The sequence below is a fragment of the Hemitrygon akajei genome, chromosome 27 (assembly GCF_048418815.1).
Source record: "Hemitrygon akajei chromosome 27, sHemAka1.3, whole genome shotgun sequence".
Lineage (NCBI taxonomy): Eukaryota > Metazoa > Chordata > Chondrichthyes > Myliobatiformes > Dasyatidae > Hemitrygon > Hemitrygon akajei.
The window spans coordinates 15,238,424-15,256,804 of record NC_133150.1 but is presented as its reverse complement, the minus strand read 5'-3'; the positions used below and the strand labels follow the sequence as shown (position 1 = coordinate 15,256,804).

General features: G+C 41.7%; 1 protein-coding gene across 2 annotated transcripts; it reads right to left on the bottom strand.

Annotated features, from left to right (window-relative positions):
• Window positions 1–887: 887 nt before the first annotated feature.
• On the bottom strand, window positions 888–18,091 carry LOC140717141 (troponin I, slow skeletal muscle-like). 2 transcript variants are annotated; one of them, XM_073030401.1, is made up of 6 exons: window positions 17,954–18,091; window positions 16,983–17,114; window positions 13,054–13,143; window positions 3,617–3,793; window positions 2,171–2,274; window positions 888–1,145 (listed from the first exon to the last, which is right to left on the bottom strand). In XM_073030401.1, exons 1-6 carry the CDS (start codon window positions 17,960–17,962, stop codon window positions 1,142–1,144), a joined length of 516 nt encoding a protein of 171 aa, XP_072886502.1. In that variant the 5' UTR covers window positions 17,963–18,091; the 3' UTR covers window positions 888–1,141. The 2 variants fall into 2 exon arrangements, with proteins under 2 accessions (XP_072886502.1, XP_072886503.1); XM_073030402.1 differs by lacking the exon at window positions 888–1,145 and having other exon boundaries at window positions 2,167–2,274; window positions 17,954–17,977.
• Between the last annotated feature and the right edge of the window lie 290 nt (window positions 18,092–18,381).

Below are 18,381 nucleotides of genomic sequence, written 5' to 3'. Positions count from 1 at the left end.
ATTTTTTGGTATCCGTTGGGGGTCCTGGAACCAATAAGGAGGGATTCTGAAATTCAAAAAATTCTGAATTCCGAAATGCAACTGGCCCCAAGGATTTCAGATAAGGGATTGCGGACCTGTAACACGTTCTAACTCTTCAAGGTATCAGTTCCTCCAGTTCTGAACTCCTGGACATTCATGAATTTAATTGTTTCATTATTACCTGATCTTCAGCTGCACAGTCCTAACCTTTTTAGCTCTATACTCTTTATAACCATATAACCATATAACAATCACAGCACGGAAACAGGCCATTCCGGCCCTCCTAGTCCATGCCGAACTCTTAATCTCACCTAGTCCCACCTACCCGCACTCAGCCCATAACCCTCCACTCCTTTCCTATCCATATACCTATCCAATTTTACCTTAAATGACACAACTGAACTGGCCTCTACTACTTCTACAGGAAGCTCATTCCACACAGCTATCACTCTCTGAGTAAAGAAATACCCCCTCGTGTTTCCCTTAAACTTTTGCCCCCTAACTCTCAAATCATGTCCTCTCGTTTGAATCTCCCCTACTCTCAATGGAAACAGCCTATTCACGTCAACTCTATCTATCCCTCTCAACATTTTAAATACCTCGATCAAATCCCCCCTCAACCTTCTACGCTCCAATGAATAGAGACCTAACTTCTTCAAGGAAGTCAGGATGTTCTCTCCCCAAATTTCTATTGGTTTGAAGCAGACAGGAGATAGAGAACCCAAATGCCTCCATTTTATCACCTTAACTGCTTTGTATAAATCATTGCCACATTACAAACACACAGTGTCAACTTATTTACCTTTTCATCAAATGGCAGCCAGCTATACAAACCAACCAAGGTAGAATGAAAGGCTGAAATTAACTTCTTCGCCCGGGCAATGAATTTACTTTTATTTCATTTGAGTCTACAGTTGATGCAGAAAACCTCAGTGGTTTATTAATTAACTCATTTTATATTAATTGCCTTCATTTAGAATTCTTCATTGTCTTTCCTCCTTTGTGACTGGTGTTTTCTTCAAGTAATTCTGGATGTCTTCAAAAGCAGGGAAAAACAAGCATGTAAAGCTGGAGATAACGGGAATGGAAGCACAATGGACTTGAACCTTGTGAAGTTAAATCATCTGAAAGGTACACATAATTACAGTGCATCAGAATACTATGCAATTTTCAAATATCGTTATTGATCACAAGGTCAAATATGTCAGATTTTGACCGAAGCTAATTTCAGACATGTCACTCTGCAGGGAAGAAAAACTTCGTGATTCTTACAGATTGTGGCCTGTGGATCTCCATGATCTGATCACAGTGCAAGGAAATTTACTTGTCTATAGAACTCATGCTGGAACTATCGCAGACTGAAGTAATGCAGCTATTTTGTCGACTAAGGTGATGGAGCCGGGGTGAGAGAATTATCTACTTCTTGACACCAGGGTAAGTTACCTTATTTTAAAAAATATTGAAATGTTTATAATTGGTACCATGGGGGCCGCTAAAGATTCTCACTGAAGCAAGGCCAGTGTCTGCCCAGCTCATTGGTAACCCATTTTCTTTGGGTTCTTTGCATTGAATACAGGGGAACTAGTTTTTGAATAGATTTAGAGCTAAACTGGCTGATTTTGCAGGTCACTTATAGATGAAATGTATGCAATTTGTGCCTTTTTAAATTAGCCCTAAGAAGGCAATTTAATGCAATAGGTTTTAGTAAATAATGTGATCTTGGGGATAACATATCCTGCATTTCAGTTCATCTCACATGACTCCCATTCTATTTGATTTCACTTTTGATAGGCAAAAACACACTATGTCAACAAAGTCTGTAGTTTTAGTGCTGTTTATTTTTTGGCAACAAAAGCATAAAACGGAAAATAAAGATGCACAGCACGATTTTTGCACTTTTATTAAAAGTGCAGAGATCCTGATCTCCCCCCTTGTGACCTGCTCATCCAAAAAATAATCATGATTGGTACAATTTTAAATGACTGTAATCTCTCATTCAATACTGGATTGCACAAAAACGTAGTCAGTGTAGCAAACATCAAAAGGAAGGTACGGGCTAAATGCATCTCATGTGAATCCTGATATTTATGGTATTGGAAAGAAAATGTATGTATGAAAGAAGAATAATGCTTTTTTTTTACAAACTTACTGTCCAGATGGAGATTTGGCAGCATCAAACATTTTCTTTCTGCCTTCCATCCCAGACATTGCTTCCACATTCTTACGCCAATCACTGACTCCAGCTGGACGTTCCTAAGAGTGAGACACAACACTGTTAACAGCCATCTCTTTAATTCTGAAGTTAACCTGTAAAAGGAATTTTTAACTTCCCTGTTTCACACACCCTCAGGATTAAAGTCTTCAAAATATGGCCATAAAAGAGAAACACCTGCAATTGTATAACATCTTTCACCAACTCAGGTCATCCAATAACATTTTTCATCAAATGAAATGATTCTGAAGTTTGGTCCCTTGAAGGGTAAATACATTGAACTTTTTCTAATGCAATATAGGTGAGTTCTCAGATTCATTGACAACGTAAGCTGCACTTTTACTATGTTCTTAAGTTTACAGTTGCACAAAAATTAATGAACTGATTCAGTGGTATTATACCAATACTACAATAGTGGTATTATGTTAGCAATTATTTTGATATCTTGGTTCCTTAAGGTTGTTACTGTATAGCCGGGGGAGGTAATGGGGACAAGTTCCCACTATCAGTGCTTCCAATGGCGTGTGCCTCAAATAGCCTCTGACAACCAAGTCCAACTCCTGGCCTTCACATATGGCTTAGCTACTAAAGTCTGGTGGAATCATTTCTATTGACAGGAGAAGGGGCAAAGGCGGGTTACAGGCGCCTTAAAACCCATTGCATCAGGCCAATGGGGCTCATCAGCCGTGGTTGGCAGCTCATCTAAGAGGAGGGAAACTCTGATCTCAAACCTCCGTTCCTTGCAGCCATACCCACTCATGCAGAAGGCTTCGGAAGTAAACCCCAAGGAAAAATCCAGACCTGGAGTCCCTAAGGCAGTCCCACATTGAGTTCAATGCTGACTGGCAACTCCCGCAACGCTGCTGGTACCAAACTGTATTGGTCTCTGCCGGTCCTCTGGATTCATCAGATGTGTAGGGAGGGAGGCTTGCTACATGGGCAGCAGCTTGCTCTTCATATCATACTGCCCAGGCTGCCATATCGAGACAGCTAAGATCAAATATACATGGTCAGCTCTGGCTGACGGAGGCCTCAGCTCAGCATGTTGATACTTTAGACATGTTCTTTATTTGTCACACGTAGTTATTTATTTTATCAAATGTATCTCTTATATTTACCAGTGTACCAAACTCTATATATAACTTTCAAGGATTTGAATTTAAGTCCTGGTATTGACTCTTTAAGATTCCCCTTGTAAATGTGTTACTCAGACTGGAGCAGGGTATTGATAATGGTTATCAGTGGACTGCGTTCAGTCATGGGTGTAGTGAAAGGATAGATAAGTTACAGGTTCGATAAGCTGCTAAACTGTTTTTTAAGTGGTCACATAACTTCCTGCACTGAATGGACAGAGGCAATTTTCTCTATTGTTTGCTCTCATACCTTTTCTGAATCTTCCTTCTTGACAGACTTCAGGTTGGCTCTGAGGTCCATGGATACCTTGTGCTTGGATCCCAGCAAGGCCCTCAACATAGCATCAGCAGAGACACGGACCCGGCGAAGAGCGGGCCGCTTAAACTTCCCTCTGAGATCAAGAACTTTCAGAGTCAGGTCCTGAATCTTAATGTTTAGAGAGATAAGTAGGACAGTTAAATCAGTCAAAAATGCATGCTACATGAGTCATTATGCTGGTTGGTCACAAAAAATAGCAATGCCACTCAGAGAATCAGGCAGCAATGATGGAGGGAAATGAGGAGTCGATGTTTTGAGTTGAGACCCTTTTTCGCAGATTCCTTCCAGTATATTGTTTACTGCTCCATATTCCAGCATTTGCAGACTTTTGTGCCTTCATAGCAAAAACCAGCATTGCCCCATGGATTTTGTCTGTACTTCTTGCTGCCTCAGAGAGACAGCCAACATAATCGAAAACCACTCCCACCCTCGACCTTTTCTCTTCTCCCCCATTCCATTGCATAGAAGATAACACGCACTACCAGGCTCAAGGACGGCTTCTGCCCTGCTGTTATAAGACCCTTCAATGGATCTCTTGCTCGTTAAAGCTGAGTTGTTAACGGATGGAGAACGTGTAAGGGAGACGAGCCGGATTTGAACTCGGGACCTCTCGCCCCGAAGTCCAGCACTGATGCCACTACGCCACCAGCCGGCAATACTTTGCAATTATAACAAGAACAACAATAAAGCTTGTTATCCACCAAGACTTAAGTTTGACTAACTGGATTGGTGGACTCAGTAGTTATCCAGAGTGATTACTGAAAGTAATCAGCGAGTTGTTTAGTTATGTCTCCCCGCTCGCTGTGAAAGGGGACACCGAATCTTTTCCCTTTATTAGGGAGGGAGAGAGACTACATGGCATGTCGAATTGTCAGGTGAATGATTAATTTTTGTTGTTCTGCAGATTATGGTCTTTATCAGTGTTCTTGCTATTGCATGCTTAGTGGGTGGAGGGTGCTGATGCTTTTTTGTGGAAGTGGGTGGGGGTGGGGGAGGGTTGTTGCTTCACTCCTGGTTGTGCATGGGGGTGAATGGGGGGACTTTGGGCTTTTATTTTAATTGTCATTAACCAACTTTTTAACTGTCCCTCATTCTTTGGAGCACTCTTCTGTTTTTGTGAATGTCTGCGAAGAAAAAGGATTTCAGGATGTATATTGTATACAGTTCTCTGACAGATATTAAAATGGAACTATTGGACTATTGATCTACTGAAAAAAGAAGATCAGCTGGTGGAGCTCAACAGATCAGATGGGATCTGAAAAGAATAAAGAGAAATATTGTACTTTGCACTTGTATCTAGTTGATAATGTGAATTAACTGGGTTAGAAGATGCAAGTAGCATCATAAATCCATTTATTTCCTGTTGTATTTAAGAGATTTCACATTTTATCATTAGTGGTGTATATATTCTGATCTTCATTTCACGCGCTGTTGCCTTTATGTACTCCTTGGGTGAGGAACTGAATGAATTCTTTGGACTGCAGCACAGTGTAATTACTTACACCAGGGAACTCTTCAGACTGGTTCAACGAGCTTCTCTGGCAATTGCAACTAGAGATCCATCAATCACAAGACACTGTGCTCAAAAAGCCACATTAGTCTTTTATCATCTATTCTATATACATATCATATCTCCTAAATGAGCATCTAAAAATTCAATGATTATTTTCAGCAATACGCAATGCAAAAAAAAATAGGCATATATGAATTGGAGTTTAAAAGAATGGGAAAGACTTATAGAAAAATACAGCACAGAAACAGGTCCTTTGGCTCATCTCATCCATGCCAAACCAGTAAGCTGCCTACTCCCATCAATCTGCATCTGAACATAGCCCTCCATACCTCAATCCATGTACCTATCGAAACTTCTCTTAAACATTGAAATCGAGCTTGCATGCACAACTTGCGCTGGCAGTTCATTCCATATGCTCACGACCAGCTGAGTGAAGGAGTTCCCCTCATGTTCCTCTTACACTTTTCACCTTTCACCCTTAACCCATGACCTCTTGTTGTAGTCCCACCAACCTGCATGGAAAAAGCCTGCCTGTATTTACCCTGTACATACCCCTCATAATTTGGTATACCTCTTTCAAGTTTCCCTGCAGTCTTCTATGTTCCAAGGAATTAGGTGCCAACCTTTTCAATCTTTCCTTATAATGCAGGTCCTCCAGTCCTGACAACACCCTTGCAAATGTTCTCAGTACTCTTTCAATCTCATTGATATTTCTCCAGTAGGTAGGTGACCAAATATGCACACAGTATTCCAAATTAGGCCTCACCAACATCTTCTCAACTTCAAAATAACATCTCATCTCCTGCATTCACCACTTAGATTTATGAAAGCCTAAAGCTTTCTTTACAACCCTATCAACCTGTGCCACCACTTTTAATGAATTATGGACCTGTATTCCCAGATCCCTTTGTTCTATAGCACTCCTCAGTGTGCCCTACCATTCACCGTGTAAGACCTACCCTAGGTTGTCCTACAGAAGTGCAACACCTCACACTTGTCTGTATTAAATTCCATCTGCCATTTTTCAGCCCATTTTTCCAGCTGGTCCAGATCTCGCTGCAAGTTTAGATAGTCTTCCTCACTGTTCACTACATCCCCAGTCTTGGTATCATCCACATATTTGCTGATCCAGTTAACCACATTATCATCCAGATCGTTGAAATAGATGACCAACAACAATGGATCCAGCACCGATCTTTGCGGCACTCCACTAGTCACGGGCTCCAGTCAGAGAGGTGACCCTCCACCCCGCTCTCTGGCTTCTCCCACAAAGCCAATGTCTAATCCAATTTACTACTTCATTTTGAATGTCAAGCAACTGAACCTTCCTGACCAATTTCCCATGCAGGACCTTGCTAAAGACCATGTTGACCACATCCACTGCCTTGCCTTCATCAACTTTCCTAGTAACTTCCTCAAAAAACTCTATAAGACTGGTTAGAAATTACCTACACCACACATACCTATCAACAGTCCCTGTCTATCCAAATACTTACATATCCAACCTCCTAGAATACCTTCTAATAACCTTCCCACCACTGATGTCAGATCACTGGCCTATTATTTCCTAGTTTATCTTTAGAGCCCTTCTTAAGCACAGAAAAACAATCCTCTGGTATCTCACTTGTTGCTAAAGATGAATAAAATGTTTTTTGCTAGATCCTAGCAATTTTTGCACTTGCATCCCTCAGGGTCAGAGGGAACACCTTGTCAGGCCCTGGGGAATTGTCCACCCTAATTTTCCTGAAGGCAGAACACCTCCTCCTCTGTAATTTGTGTAGGATCCATGACCTCACTACTCCTTTGCCTCACTTCTCCAGACTCTGTCCATCACCTGAATAAATACAGCTGCAAAATATCCATTTAACATCTCCCCCATCTCTTTTGGATCCACACAGAGATTACCATTCTGATCTTTCAGAGGACAAATTCCGTTCCTTGCAATCCATTTGCTCTTAGCATATCTTTAGAATCCCTTAGGATTCTTCTTCAGCTTGTCTAACAGGACAATCTCATGCTTTTGTTCAGACTTCCTGATTTCTTTCTTAAGGGTTCTCTTGCATTTAGTAGAATCCATAAGTACCTCATTTGTTCCTACCTGTCTATACCTGTTATGCGCCTCTTTTTTTCTTAACCAGGGCCTCACTATTTCTTGAAAACCAAGGTTCCCTAAGCCTATTATCTTTACCTTTTGTTCTGACAGGCACAATGAAGCTTTGCATTCCTAAAATTTCACTTCTTGGTGAGGAGATATAGGTGAGTAGCAGGTAAAAACAGATAAGGGTTTTATTTCCTGTTAATCCTTGAAGTTTGATTTAGTGCAGATAAAATGGCAGTCAGGGTATTGGAATGCTCGTCCTGCAAAGCGCAGGAGGTCTGGGAACTTCATGGTCTCCACATCTGTGGAAATTGCATCCAGTCGCAGCTTCTAATAGACCAAACCAAAGATCTGGAGAGACTTAGGATCATCCAGGAGGCTGGGATATCATAGGTGAGAGTCTTAGTGAGGTGGTCAAACCCAAAGTGCAGGTTACAGGTAAACGGATGACCGCCAGAAGAAATAAGGGGAATAGGCTGAAAGTACAGGGTTCCCCTATGACATTCTCTTGCACAACACCTATACCCCTTTGGATACTGTAGGGGGGAATGGCCTTTCAGAGGCCAGCAGCAATAGCTGGGTTAGTAGCTCTGAGGCAAAGAGGGAAGATGAAATCAGGCAGAATGATAGTGGTAGGGGAATTAATAGTGAGGGACACAGATAGGCAATTCTGTGGCTGCAATCAAGACTGCAGGATGGAGCGGTGCCTCTTTGGTGGCAGGGTCAAGGATGTCTTGAAATGGATACAAGGTGTTCTGAGAGGGGAGAGTGAGCAACCAGACTTTGTGGTCCATATTGGTACCAATGAGATGAGGCAGGGGCAGAACGAGGTCATGCAAAGGGATTTTTAGGAAGCTAGGTTTAACTGAAGAGTGGGAATTCCAGAGTTGTTATCTCAGGAATACTAACTACATGTGTTAGGGAGGTGAGAAACAAAGTACAGTTCAACATGTGGTGAAGAAACTGATGCAGAGGGGGAGCTTCAGATTTATAAATCACTGGACTCTCTTCCAGGGCAGACAAGGAATGAACAAACAGGATAGCTTGCATCTTAACTGGAGGGGAACTAATATCCTTGGACTTCTAGTCCTACCTGGGAGGGGTTAAACTAGAGTGGCAGGGGGATGGGATCCACAGCAGCAGGTTGAGGGCAAAAATATAACCATATAACCATATAACAATCACAGCATGGAAACAGGCCATTCCGGCCCTCCTAGTCCGTGCCGAACTCTTAATCTCACCTAGTCCCAAGTACCCGCACTCAGCCCATAACCCTCCACTCCTTTCCTGTCCATATACCTATCCAATTTTAACTTAAATGACACAACTGAACTGGCCTCTACTACTTCTACAGGAAGCTCATTCCACACAGCTATCACTCTCTGAGTAAAGAAATACCCCCTCGTGTTTCCCTTAAACTTTTGCCCCCTAACTCTCAAATCATGTCCTCTCGTTTGAATCTCCCCTACTCTCAATGGAAACAGCCTATTCACGTCAACTCTATCTATCCCTCTCAAAATTTTAAATACCTCCATCAAATCCCCCCTCAACCTTCTATGCTCCAATGAATAGAGACCTAACTTGTTCAACCTTTCTCTGTAACTTAAGTGCTGAAACCCAGGTAACATCCTAGTAAATCGTTTCTGCACTCTCTCTAATTTATTGATATCTTTCCTATAATTCGGTGACCAGAACTGAACACAATATTCCAAATTTGGCCTTACCAATGCCTTGTACAATTTTAACATTACATCCCAACTTCTGTACTCAATGCTCTGATTTATAAAGGCCAGCGTTCCAAAAGCCTTCTTCACCACCCTATCTACATGAGACTCCACCTTCAGGGAACTATGCACTGTTATTCCTAGATCTCTCTGTTCCACTGCATTCCTCAATGCCCTACCATTTACCCTGTATGTTCTATTTGGATTATTCCTGCCAAAAAGTAGAACCTCACACTTCTCAAGTAAGACTGAAAGGACGATTGCAAGGGGAAGGCTAATACACATGGTGGGACTGATGGGTTGAAATACGTTTATTTCAATGCTTGTGAGTTTCATGGATAAGGAGGATGAACTTAGAGCCTGGATCAGAAAGTACATGGAATTATGATGTCGCCATTACAGGGACCTGATTACATGAGGGGCAGGACTGGCAGCTCAACATTCCTGAATTTTGTTGTTTTGGATGTGATAGAGAGGGGGTAAAATCGAAGGAGTGGTTGCACTGCTAATCAGGGAGAATGTCACAGGAGCTACTCAGAAAGGACACACTAGATGCTCATGCACAGAGGCAATTTGAGTGGAGCTCAGAAATAAGAAACATGCAAATCAAACTGAAGGGATTATACTATAGGCCTCCCAATAGCCACTGAAATGTGACAGATCAGATATGTAGGCAGATTGTGGAAAGGTGAAGAGACAACTGTGTTGTCATAATGGAGGACGATGAATTCCCTTTTAAGGATGTACTTTTGAACCAACCAAACCATCTGGCACTTCTGCAATCTCCTGGGGGACTTGTTGAACTAGACTCTTGAGAGTGCAGGTGTGGCTGTGGCAGCCATTGTTGAGGGTGGACATTGCATGGAGGCCTGATAGTGGAAGACAAAACCATGGTTGGCCTCATTCCTCCGCACCGATTAAAGTGTTGAGCACAACTCGGTGTACAGCAATGTCTGCCTGCATTTGGCTGGTCTCCCTCTCTTCTTGCTGCCACAGTCAGGCAGGAGGTGCAGGAGTCTTGGGGTGCACACAGCAATGTTAAGGAGCAATTATACCCTTGCCGCCATTAGGCTCCTGGACAGGCATCACTCGCTTCAGCACAGAATGGGCCGTTCTCCACAACCGTGGACTCACTTTTGAGGACTCTGCAGTACATATTCACTGATTTAATCTTTGTGCATTATCCTTTTTTGTCATGTGTGTCTTTTAGTGAATTCTATTGAGTTTCTTTGTTTTGTGACTGCCTGCAAGAAAATCAGTCTCAAGATTTTATATGATGTACATTCTTTGATTACAAATTTGAACTTTGATTTCCCCAGTATTTTTTGGAACGTCCTTAATACCAGAGGCTTAGATGGGACAGGGTTTCTTACAGTCACAAAACAATATGTGGAGCGTACAACTAGAGAAGAGACCATACTGGACCTTGTTTAGTGAAATGAGTCAGGTCATGAGGCAGACCTCATGGTGGATGAACAGGTTGGGAATAATGACCAATACTCACTCTGCTTTATGATTGTTATGATAAAGATAAAATCAGCTCCCGCTGGAAGATACCAGATTGGGAGAGAGCAAATTATGACAGGATAAGACTGGAGATAAAGGGTGTTGCTTGGGAGCAGCTGCTGTCGGACAAGCCCATGTCTGGCATGTAGATATTGTTTAAAGACCCCCTGATGAGAAGTCAGGATCAACATGTTTTTGTAAGGAGTAAGGACAAGAATGGTAATGTAAGGGAACCTTGAATGATCTGAGAGGTCTGAAATTTAATTGGAAAGAAAATGGAAGGAGATGTAAGGTTTAGGAAGCTAAGATCAGACCGGGCTCATGTAATATATAAAGACAGCAGGAAAGTGCGCAGACAGGCAATTACGGCAACCAAAAGGGGCCATGAAATGTCCTAGTGAACGCGATCAAGGAGAATCCCGAGGCATTTTACACTTATATTAAGAAAAAGAGGATTCTGTAGCTAAGGATAACTTAAGTGGGTAGGTCCAATAAAGGATAAAGAAGGGAACTTGATCTTGGCATCAGAGCAAGCAGCTGAGGTACAAAATGAGTAACTTGTGTCAGTATTTACCAAGGAGAGGGTAGTGAAAGCATAGTGGGGCATGTTACTGTGCTGAGACATTTTGTGATTGAGAATGAGATAGAACTGGGTCTTGTAGAAATCTGTATAAATTGCCAGGGCATGATGGTATATATTCCAGAATATTAAAGGAAGCAAGTGAGCAGGTTGTTGGGACTCTGACAAAGAAGTCTGTGTCCTCACTTGCAACAGGCAAAATCCTGTGGAACGTGAGAGTAGCAAATGTTGTGTCTTTCTTCAAGAAAGCTAATTATAGGCCAGAGAGCCTCGTGTCAGTGGTAAGGAAGCCAATGGAGAGAATAGTCAGCGATAGGAATTATGCAGATTTGGAAAGGCATTGACTGCTTAAGAACAGTCAGGTGGCTTTGTGTACAGCTTGTCATGTTTAACAAACTGAATTTTTTGAGGAGGTGACAAAGAAGCTTGATGAAGATAAGGCAGTGGATATTATCTAGTTGGAATTTAGTGAGGCATTTGATCAGGTTCCACATGATCAGTTGATTCTGAAGATAAAGATGCGTGGAATCTAGAGTGAATTACAAGTTTGGATTCAGAATTGGCCACGGAGAGTAGGGGTGAAAAACAATCATTCTTGCTGGAGTTCCATGACTAGTGGTGTTCTACAAAGACTGGTGCTGGGACCTTTATTGTTCATTCATGATATTTATAACTAATTTGGTTGAAAATGTAGAATAGAAGGATGGAGTTATGGACTGTAAAGGACTATCAAAGAATACAGCAGGATATAGATCAGGTACAGATATGGGTGATGTGGCAGATAGAATTTAATCCAGGCATGTGTGAGCTGGTGCATGTTGGGCGGTCAAGTGAAAGGAGAAAATATATAGTTAATGGTAGACCACTTAATAGCACTGAGATATGGAGGGATCTGGGGTCCAGGTCCACAGTTCACTGAAAGTAGCTGCACAAGTAGATAAAGTGCTAAGGAAAGCATAAAATATGCTTACCTTCATTGTTTGGCACGTTGAATATAAGAGTGAGCAGGTCATGCTGCAGCTAGTAAAACTTTAGTTAGAGTGCACCTGGAGTACTGATGCAGTTCTGGTCACGCCCACTATAGGAAGGAGGTGGAGGCTTTGGAGACGGTGCAGAAGAGGTTTACCAAGATGCTGCCTGGATTAGAGTGCATGAACTATAAGGAAAGTTTGGACAAACTGGGTTGTTCTCCACAGGGCAGGGCTCCTCAGCCTTTTTTTTATGCATGGACCAATACCATTAAGCAAGTGGTCCTTTGACCCTAAGTTGGGAACCCTTGTGCTGTGGAGTAGGGAGGAAACCTGATTGAGCTTTTAAAATTCTGAGAGGCATAAATAGGGTGGATAGTCAGAATCTTTTCCCGGGGGGGTAAAAATGTCAAACACTAGTGGATATGCTTTTAAAGTTGGGGCTGGTGGTGGGGTGGGGGTGGAACTTGAAAGGCAACTTGGTGAACAACACACGCAAAATTCTGGAGGAACTCAGCAGGTCAGGCAGCATCAATGGAAATGAATAAACTGCTGTTGCTTCGGACTGAGACCTTTCTTCAGGACATGCTGTATGATGAGCAAGGGTTTTTTTTTACATAGAGACAGGTAGGTTTCTGAAATAGGTTACTAGGCATTGTAGTGGAAGCACTTGCAGTGGTTAAAGAAGATGGCTTACCTTCTCAAGAGATAGGCAATAAAAGTTGGCCTTGTCAGTCAGATGAATCAATGAATACATCTGCAGAATACCTTTCAATAAAAATTTAGTAACCATAAAAGTATAGCTTTAAACTTGTATGCTGGAAAAGTAGACTCTAAGTGGAGCTTGAAATAGCAATTCAATTCCTTTCTCCTTAGTTCAAAGATTTTATCACTGGCTCTCAGTTGTCTCTAAAGAGGAAATTGCAGCAGCACATTCTGTTTGAGGGGAGGTGAAGCCACCCATCCCCAGATTACGTACCTCTCTCTTGTTATGTTGCACTTTGGCTTCAATATCATATCGCTCTTCATCCACTACATGTACTTTCTCATAAAGTTCACGGCACAGTTCCTGAGTTGTTGGCGTTGTCAATATTGGTTTTGCGGCAAAATATAAAAATAAGTGCAAAATTATTAATATGTTTTCAATTTCAGTGATAGGTTTCTATTTTCAATTATAAGAGCCTCTAACTTATGTATGAATATGTTTCCATAGTATGAGCGTATTGGATTTAGTCTGTGTCTTTTCCCAGGAAAACTGGAAATTCCAAACAACGTTTCAGCAGCTCCAATTTGCGTGTTTTTAATATTTTTCATCTCGTGTATCTGCTGGTGTACAATCTAATAATTTATCTAATATGATAAATTATCTAATAATTATCTAATAATTTACCAGTAAATACAGTGGTTTTTGGAAGTAATCCCACAACCTCACCTGGTTCATGTATTGAATGCTCTCAACAAATAACACTGACAAAACTTCCAATGAAATGAACAAGAATAGAAAATGGTCGAAATACTCAGCAAGTTGGGCCGTTTCTCTCTCCATAAATGTTGTGGGAACTGCTGCTTGTTCCCAGAATTATCTGTTTCTTTTATATGTCAGATTTCCATCCTTTCAGGGTTCTTTGTTTGCAAGTGGACAACTTATCAAAAAAAGTATACTCTCCTGATAAACGACCTCACTTCCAGGCAAGCAACGAGCATCATGAAAGCCCTGACACTATTGCTTTCTCTTAGGCAGTTTCTCAGGACTGAGGATAGTTTGCTTCTGCTCTGGTTTTGTGGCTCATGTGGAATCTGCAGATTTCTATGGACGGGAGGGTGTAGGGCATGGTTGTGAGGTGGTCAGCTCCTTCTGCCTTTTATTCAGGATGCTCCTGATCTCAAGGTTCAAATTAGCATCACATATCTTCATCATTTACAATAAGATTTTGTCGAAGAATCACTTGCGATTTCTCATAGTTCAAAGTACATTTATTATCAAAGTATGTATAAGTTATACAACCTTTGGATTCACCTGTTTACAGGCAGCCGCAAAAAAAGAAACCCGAGAGAACCCAATTTTAAAAGGAGACCAACACCCAATACACAGAGAGAGAGAGAGAGAGAGAGAAGAAACAAATCATGCAAACAGTAAAGCAAGCAACGGCATTCAGAATGAAATCGAGTCCGTAAAGCCGAAGCCGGGGGCAGCTGAAGCGGGCCCGTAGCCCCAGTCTAAGTTCATCACACAGAAGGGCAACTCGCCGTGAAGCCCACAGACACTGAGCCCGGAGCAGCCAGAGTGTCTCTCAGCCTCAACACCGAGGAGAGTGGAGTAAACATCACAGAGCAGAACTGGCCCCGAGCCTTGCCTCTGGTCCCAACACCCTCCCTTTTAAGCTCGGTGTTCAAAATCGTCCAAACACTGGGTCGTCTCCTACACTCAGACCTGAGCCCCGCCACATCGACATGCTCTGGGAGTGCAAAGTCAACCCGGCACTTCCATGGATCCAACCTCGCTCCCGGTTTAGGTGGACGAGCTCCAGAACTCTTCCACTCCGCTCGCCCCAACTCCATCTCGGATTCCAAATTTATCTCGACAATCCTTCCATATTTGGTGAATGGACATAAATAACCCATCATTCACCAAATTCTGCTGACATTCACCTGAAGTACTTGAATGATTATTCTAATGTTCTAGCAGACTAAGAGTCCAGCATTACTTCTACGCAGAAAATGGCACTCTACCAAATCAACAATCTAAAGCCTCTACACAAGTCGAGAACTACCACCTATTTTACATAGAATTTTATAGATTGCGGACAAACTTCAAAGTTCAAGCAATTGATTATCGAAGTACATGTCTGTCACCATATATAACCCTGAGATTCATTTTCTTGTGGGCTTTCACAGTAAATACAAGAAGCACAATAGAATTAGTGAAAGACCGTACCCACAGCAGGGCAAACAATCAATGTGCAAAAGGCAACAGACTGTGCAAATACAAAAATATTAATAATAGTAATAAGCAAATGAGCAATAAACATCGAGAATGTGAGATGAAGAATCCTTGAAAGTAGGTCCACTGGCTCCAGGAACACTTCAGTGACTGAAGTGGAGTGAAGTTATGCCATCTGGTTCAAAAGCCTGATAGCTGAGGTGTATTAACTGTTACTGAACCTGGTAGAGTGGTTTCTGAGGCTCCTGTAGCTTCTTCCCAATGGCAGCAGTGAGAAGAGAGCTATATGACCTGGGTGGTGGAGTTCCTTAACGATGGATGCTCCTACAGCAATACTTCATGTAGATGTGTCCAAAGGTGGGGAGGGTTTTACCCATGATGGATGGGAGCTTATCTATTTCTTTTTGTAGGCTCTTTTTGTTCAAGGGGTTTGGTGTTTCCAAACCAGGCTGTGATGCAATCAGTCAATGTACTCTCCACCACATATCTATAGAAGTTTTTCAAAATATTAGATCGCACGCCTAATCTTTGCAATCTTCTAAGAAAGTAGAAGTCCTGCTATGCTTCATAGTACACTTACACGCAGAACCCAGGACAGATCCTCTGAAGTGGTAACACTGAGGAGCTTAAAGTTGCTGACCCTCTCCACTTCTGATCCCCCAATAAGGACTGGCTCGTAGACATCCGCTTTCCTCCTAACAAAGTCAATAATCAGCTCTTTGGTCTTGCTGACATTAAGCGAGAGTTTGTTGTTGTAAACACACCAAGAAATAAACACATCATTACGCAAGAAAACACATGAATAGCCCAAGTCCCTAAGAGACGTGCAAATTGATGTACAGCTCCTGGCAATCCAGCCTGTCAGTCCACTGATCGAACACTGGAGGGCAGCACTAACAGGAGAGGTCAGCTCCCAACTGAGCACTGCCTCCAGTGTCATCTCACCTGTACTGCAGCAGCAGGCAAGCCCAAGGCTTGAGGCCTAGTCCTCACGACAACTGAGGCCACGCTGCTGCCTCGTCACCATTCCGACCACCAAACAAGGGAGGCAGGCCTGCGGAATATCACATTATCAATGTCCGACAGGGTCTTGCGATCGCAAGAGAAATGTCTGAGACAGTCGCTCACGGTTACAATGTACTCTGCTTTCGCGCACCAAATCTGATGTCCTCGAGTAGTCGCCAGCAACACGGTTTGCACCCGGGTCAGCACCTCCACACCCTCTCTACCTCGAGCGCCCGCTTCTCCTTCTCCGACCCGAGCACTGGCTTCTCCTTCTCTGACCCGAGTACCGGCTTCTCATTCTCCGACCTGTCCACCGGCTTCACTTTTTCTGACCTGACCAGCTTCTGCTTCTCCAGCCGTAGCGCCAGCTTCTCCTCTGTACCAAGTATCAGTATAGTCTTATGATCATAAAAAACACATTTTAAAAAGAAAAGTGCACCTTTGTTTGGTGTCCCTGATAGGCTGCTGTGTTCGAGTGGACCTCCATCTTACCTGTAGTTTATCTGTAATTAGCGGTACAGACCTTATCTGTAGTCTAAAATGGATTTTAATTTTCACTTACTAACTCCATGATTTGCCATTATTTTGCATCTAAACACAAAGATGTGTTCCATTACATCATAGGATTGTCCATGTTAAAACCTGTGAAGTGAGATATTAGGAAGTGTGTCTAAAAATATTAGAAAGTGATATTTTAAGCTGTGCTGAAAAGGAGAAGATGGAAAAGTTTAGAGAGGGCAGTGTTGTTTCTGGAGCGATCAAGGCTAAGCCAAAAAAGATGAGGCACAGAAATCTATCCCTATATCAGAGACCTTTGTCCTGCCAGTTGAAACCAAGTTGAGTCCACAAACTGCTGTCTGCACCCATTAATAGAATCCTCGCCATTTAACTTTAATTAGAGTATACAGAAATCATACAAAACATAAAAATCATTATATTTCAAAATGAAAGAACAAATTTACCTGCAGCTGGCTGAAAGACAGGCCTGCTATTTTTACGGGTGGGACCCGTTCTCCGAGAAATCTTTCTTTTTCTTCATCTCTATCCATTATTTCTTGCTCCAATGCTTCTTTGGCTTTTGCCAGCAGCAAGCTCTAAAGATCAAGTACAAGTTTGCTCATTTCCTGCCTTGCCTTGAACATTAAATTCTTAATTTGTTAATCAGCCATGTTGGAAAAGATGCATAAGGATTGACCAGTGACAGGAGCATTACTGTAATCTCTGAGAAAAAGCAACACGGTTAAAATGTTGCATTTATTTTATTGGTGAAAATGTAATACAGTTCGAAAATAAAGGACTGAAACTTGGTGTTTAAGTCAGAAACACCAGAGATATATATGGTAAATTCTGATAGACTGGCTACTGGTACAGTATGTGTCACTGTTGAAGTGGGCACTTAAGCAAATGTCAAGGACATTAAAAATCATAGCTGCTATCAGAGATTTCACTATTTACAGCTGACTTGAAATACACCTGCAGGACATCATGATAAAACTATCTGAAAATTTAGTAATTTGGCTGAAATAGAGATTTTAAGGGATTCAGAAATGTAATCAAAATGTAAGCTTTAGAGAAAATGAGTTGTAAATTTAAATGTACATCAAAGAAGCATTTTGAGAAACTAGTTTTCAAGATATGTAACTAGGATCATGTCTTTACTGCCAGATTCATGGAGACTCTACCCAGTACATGTCCTTATTAATGAAGACCAAGCAACACCTGAAAGGAGAGCAAATGGTAGTGGTACTTCCTTAACTGTTGGCCATCCTGAAGTGAGGCAAGATACATTGTAGAGAATATTATTCAGTGTGTTTTAACAGTCATCTCATTGAATGAAGCTTGACTGAAAACAAGAAGCCATCAGTGAAAATTGCTAAAATACAGCAGTGGATAAGTAAATCAAATGAGAAAGTTCAAACCTACACAAGCTTACCTTAAGCATGAGCTTGCGAGAAGCCGTAATCTTTGATTTTCTCTATGGAGATAGTAAAAGGTCGGTTAATTTGTTTGTCAATTAACTTTTCAGTTTTCTTCCTTTACTCTTATCAGACTTACTGAAGCCCTTTCATTGTCTCCTTATAATTTCTGTGTAAAGCTAACATTTATTTATAGTACTTTACTCTTTGATGTTTTTCACATAACTTTCTGTTATCGTTCTTTTCCACTATTTGTCCTGCCTTTCAATATTCCATCCTTTCATTGGCGTGCTGCTTTCTTCCATCTCTTGCCAGTTGAACACTCAGTGAAAACGTCTTTCAAGATGAAGGGAGGAAGATCGTATTTCTTTTGAATGGTTAAGTCCCAGAATAGCATTTCTGCAAAACCTTAATATTGTAGTCAAATTTACATAAAAGAGCAGTG

Bases quoted from the DNA above. Each gene is read 5' to 3' on its own strand.
- LOC140717141 (XM_073030401.1), bottom strand. The intron at 13,144-16,982 runs GTAAATTTGTTC...CCAACAACTCAG, and splicing joins TGTCTTTCAGCCAGCTGCAG to GAACTGTGCCGTGAACTTTA. The intron at 2,275-3,616 runs GTATGAGAGCAA...TCTCACTCTTAG, and splicing joins AGAAGGAAGATTCAGAAAAG to GAACGTCCAGCTGGAGTCAG.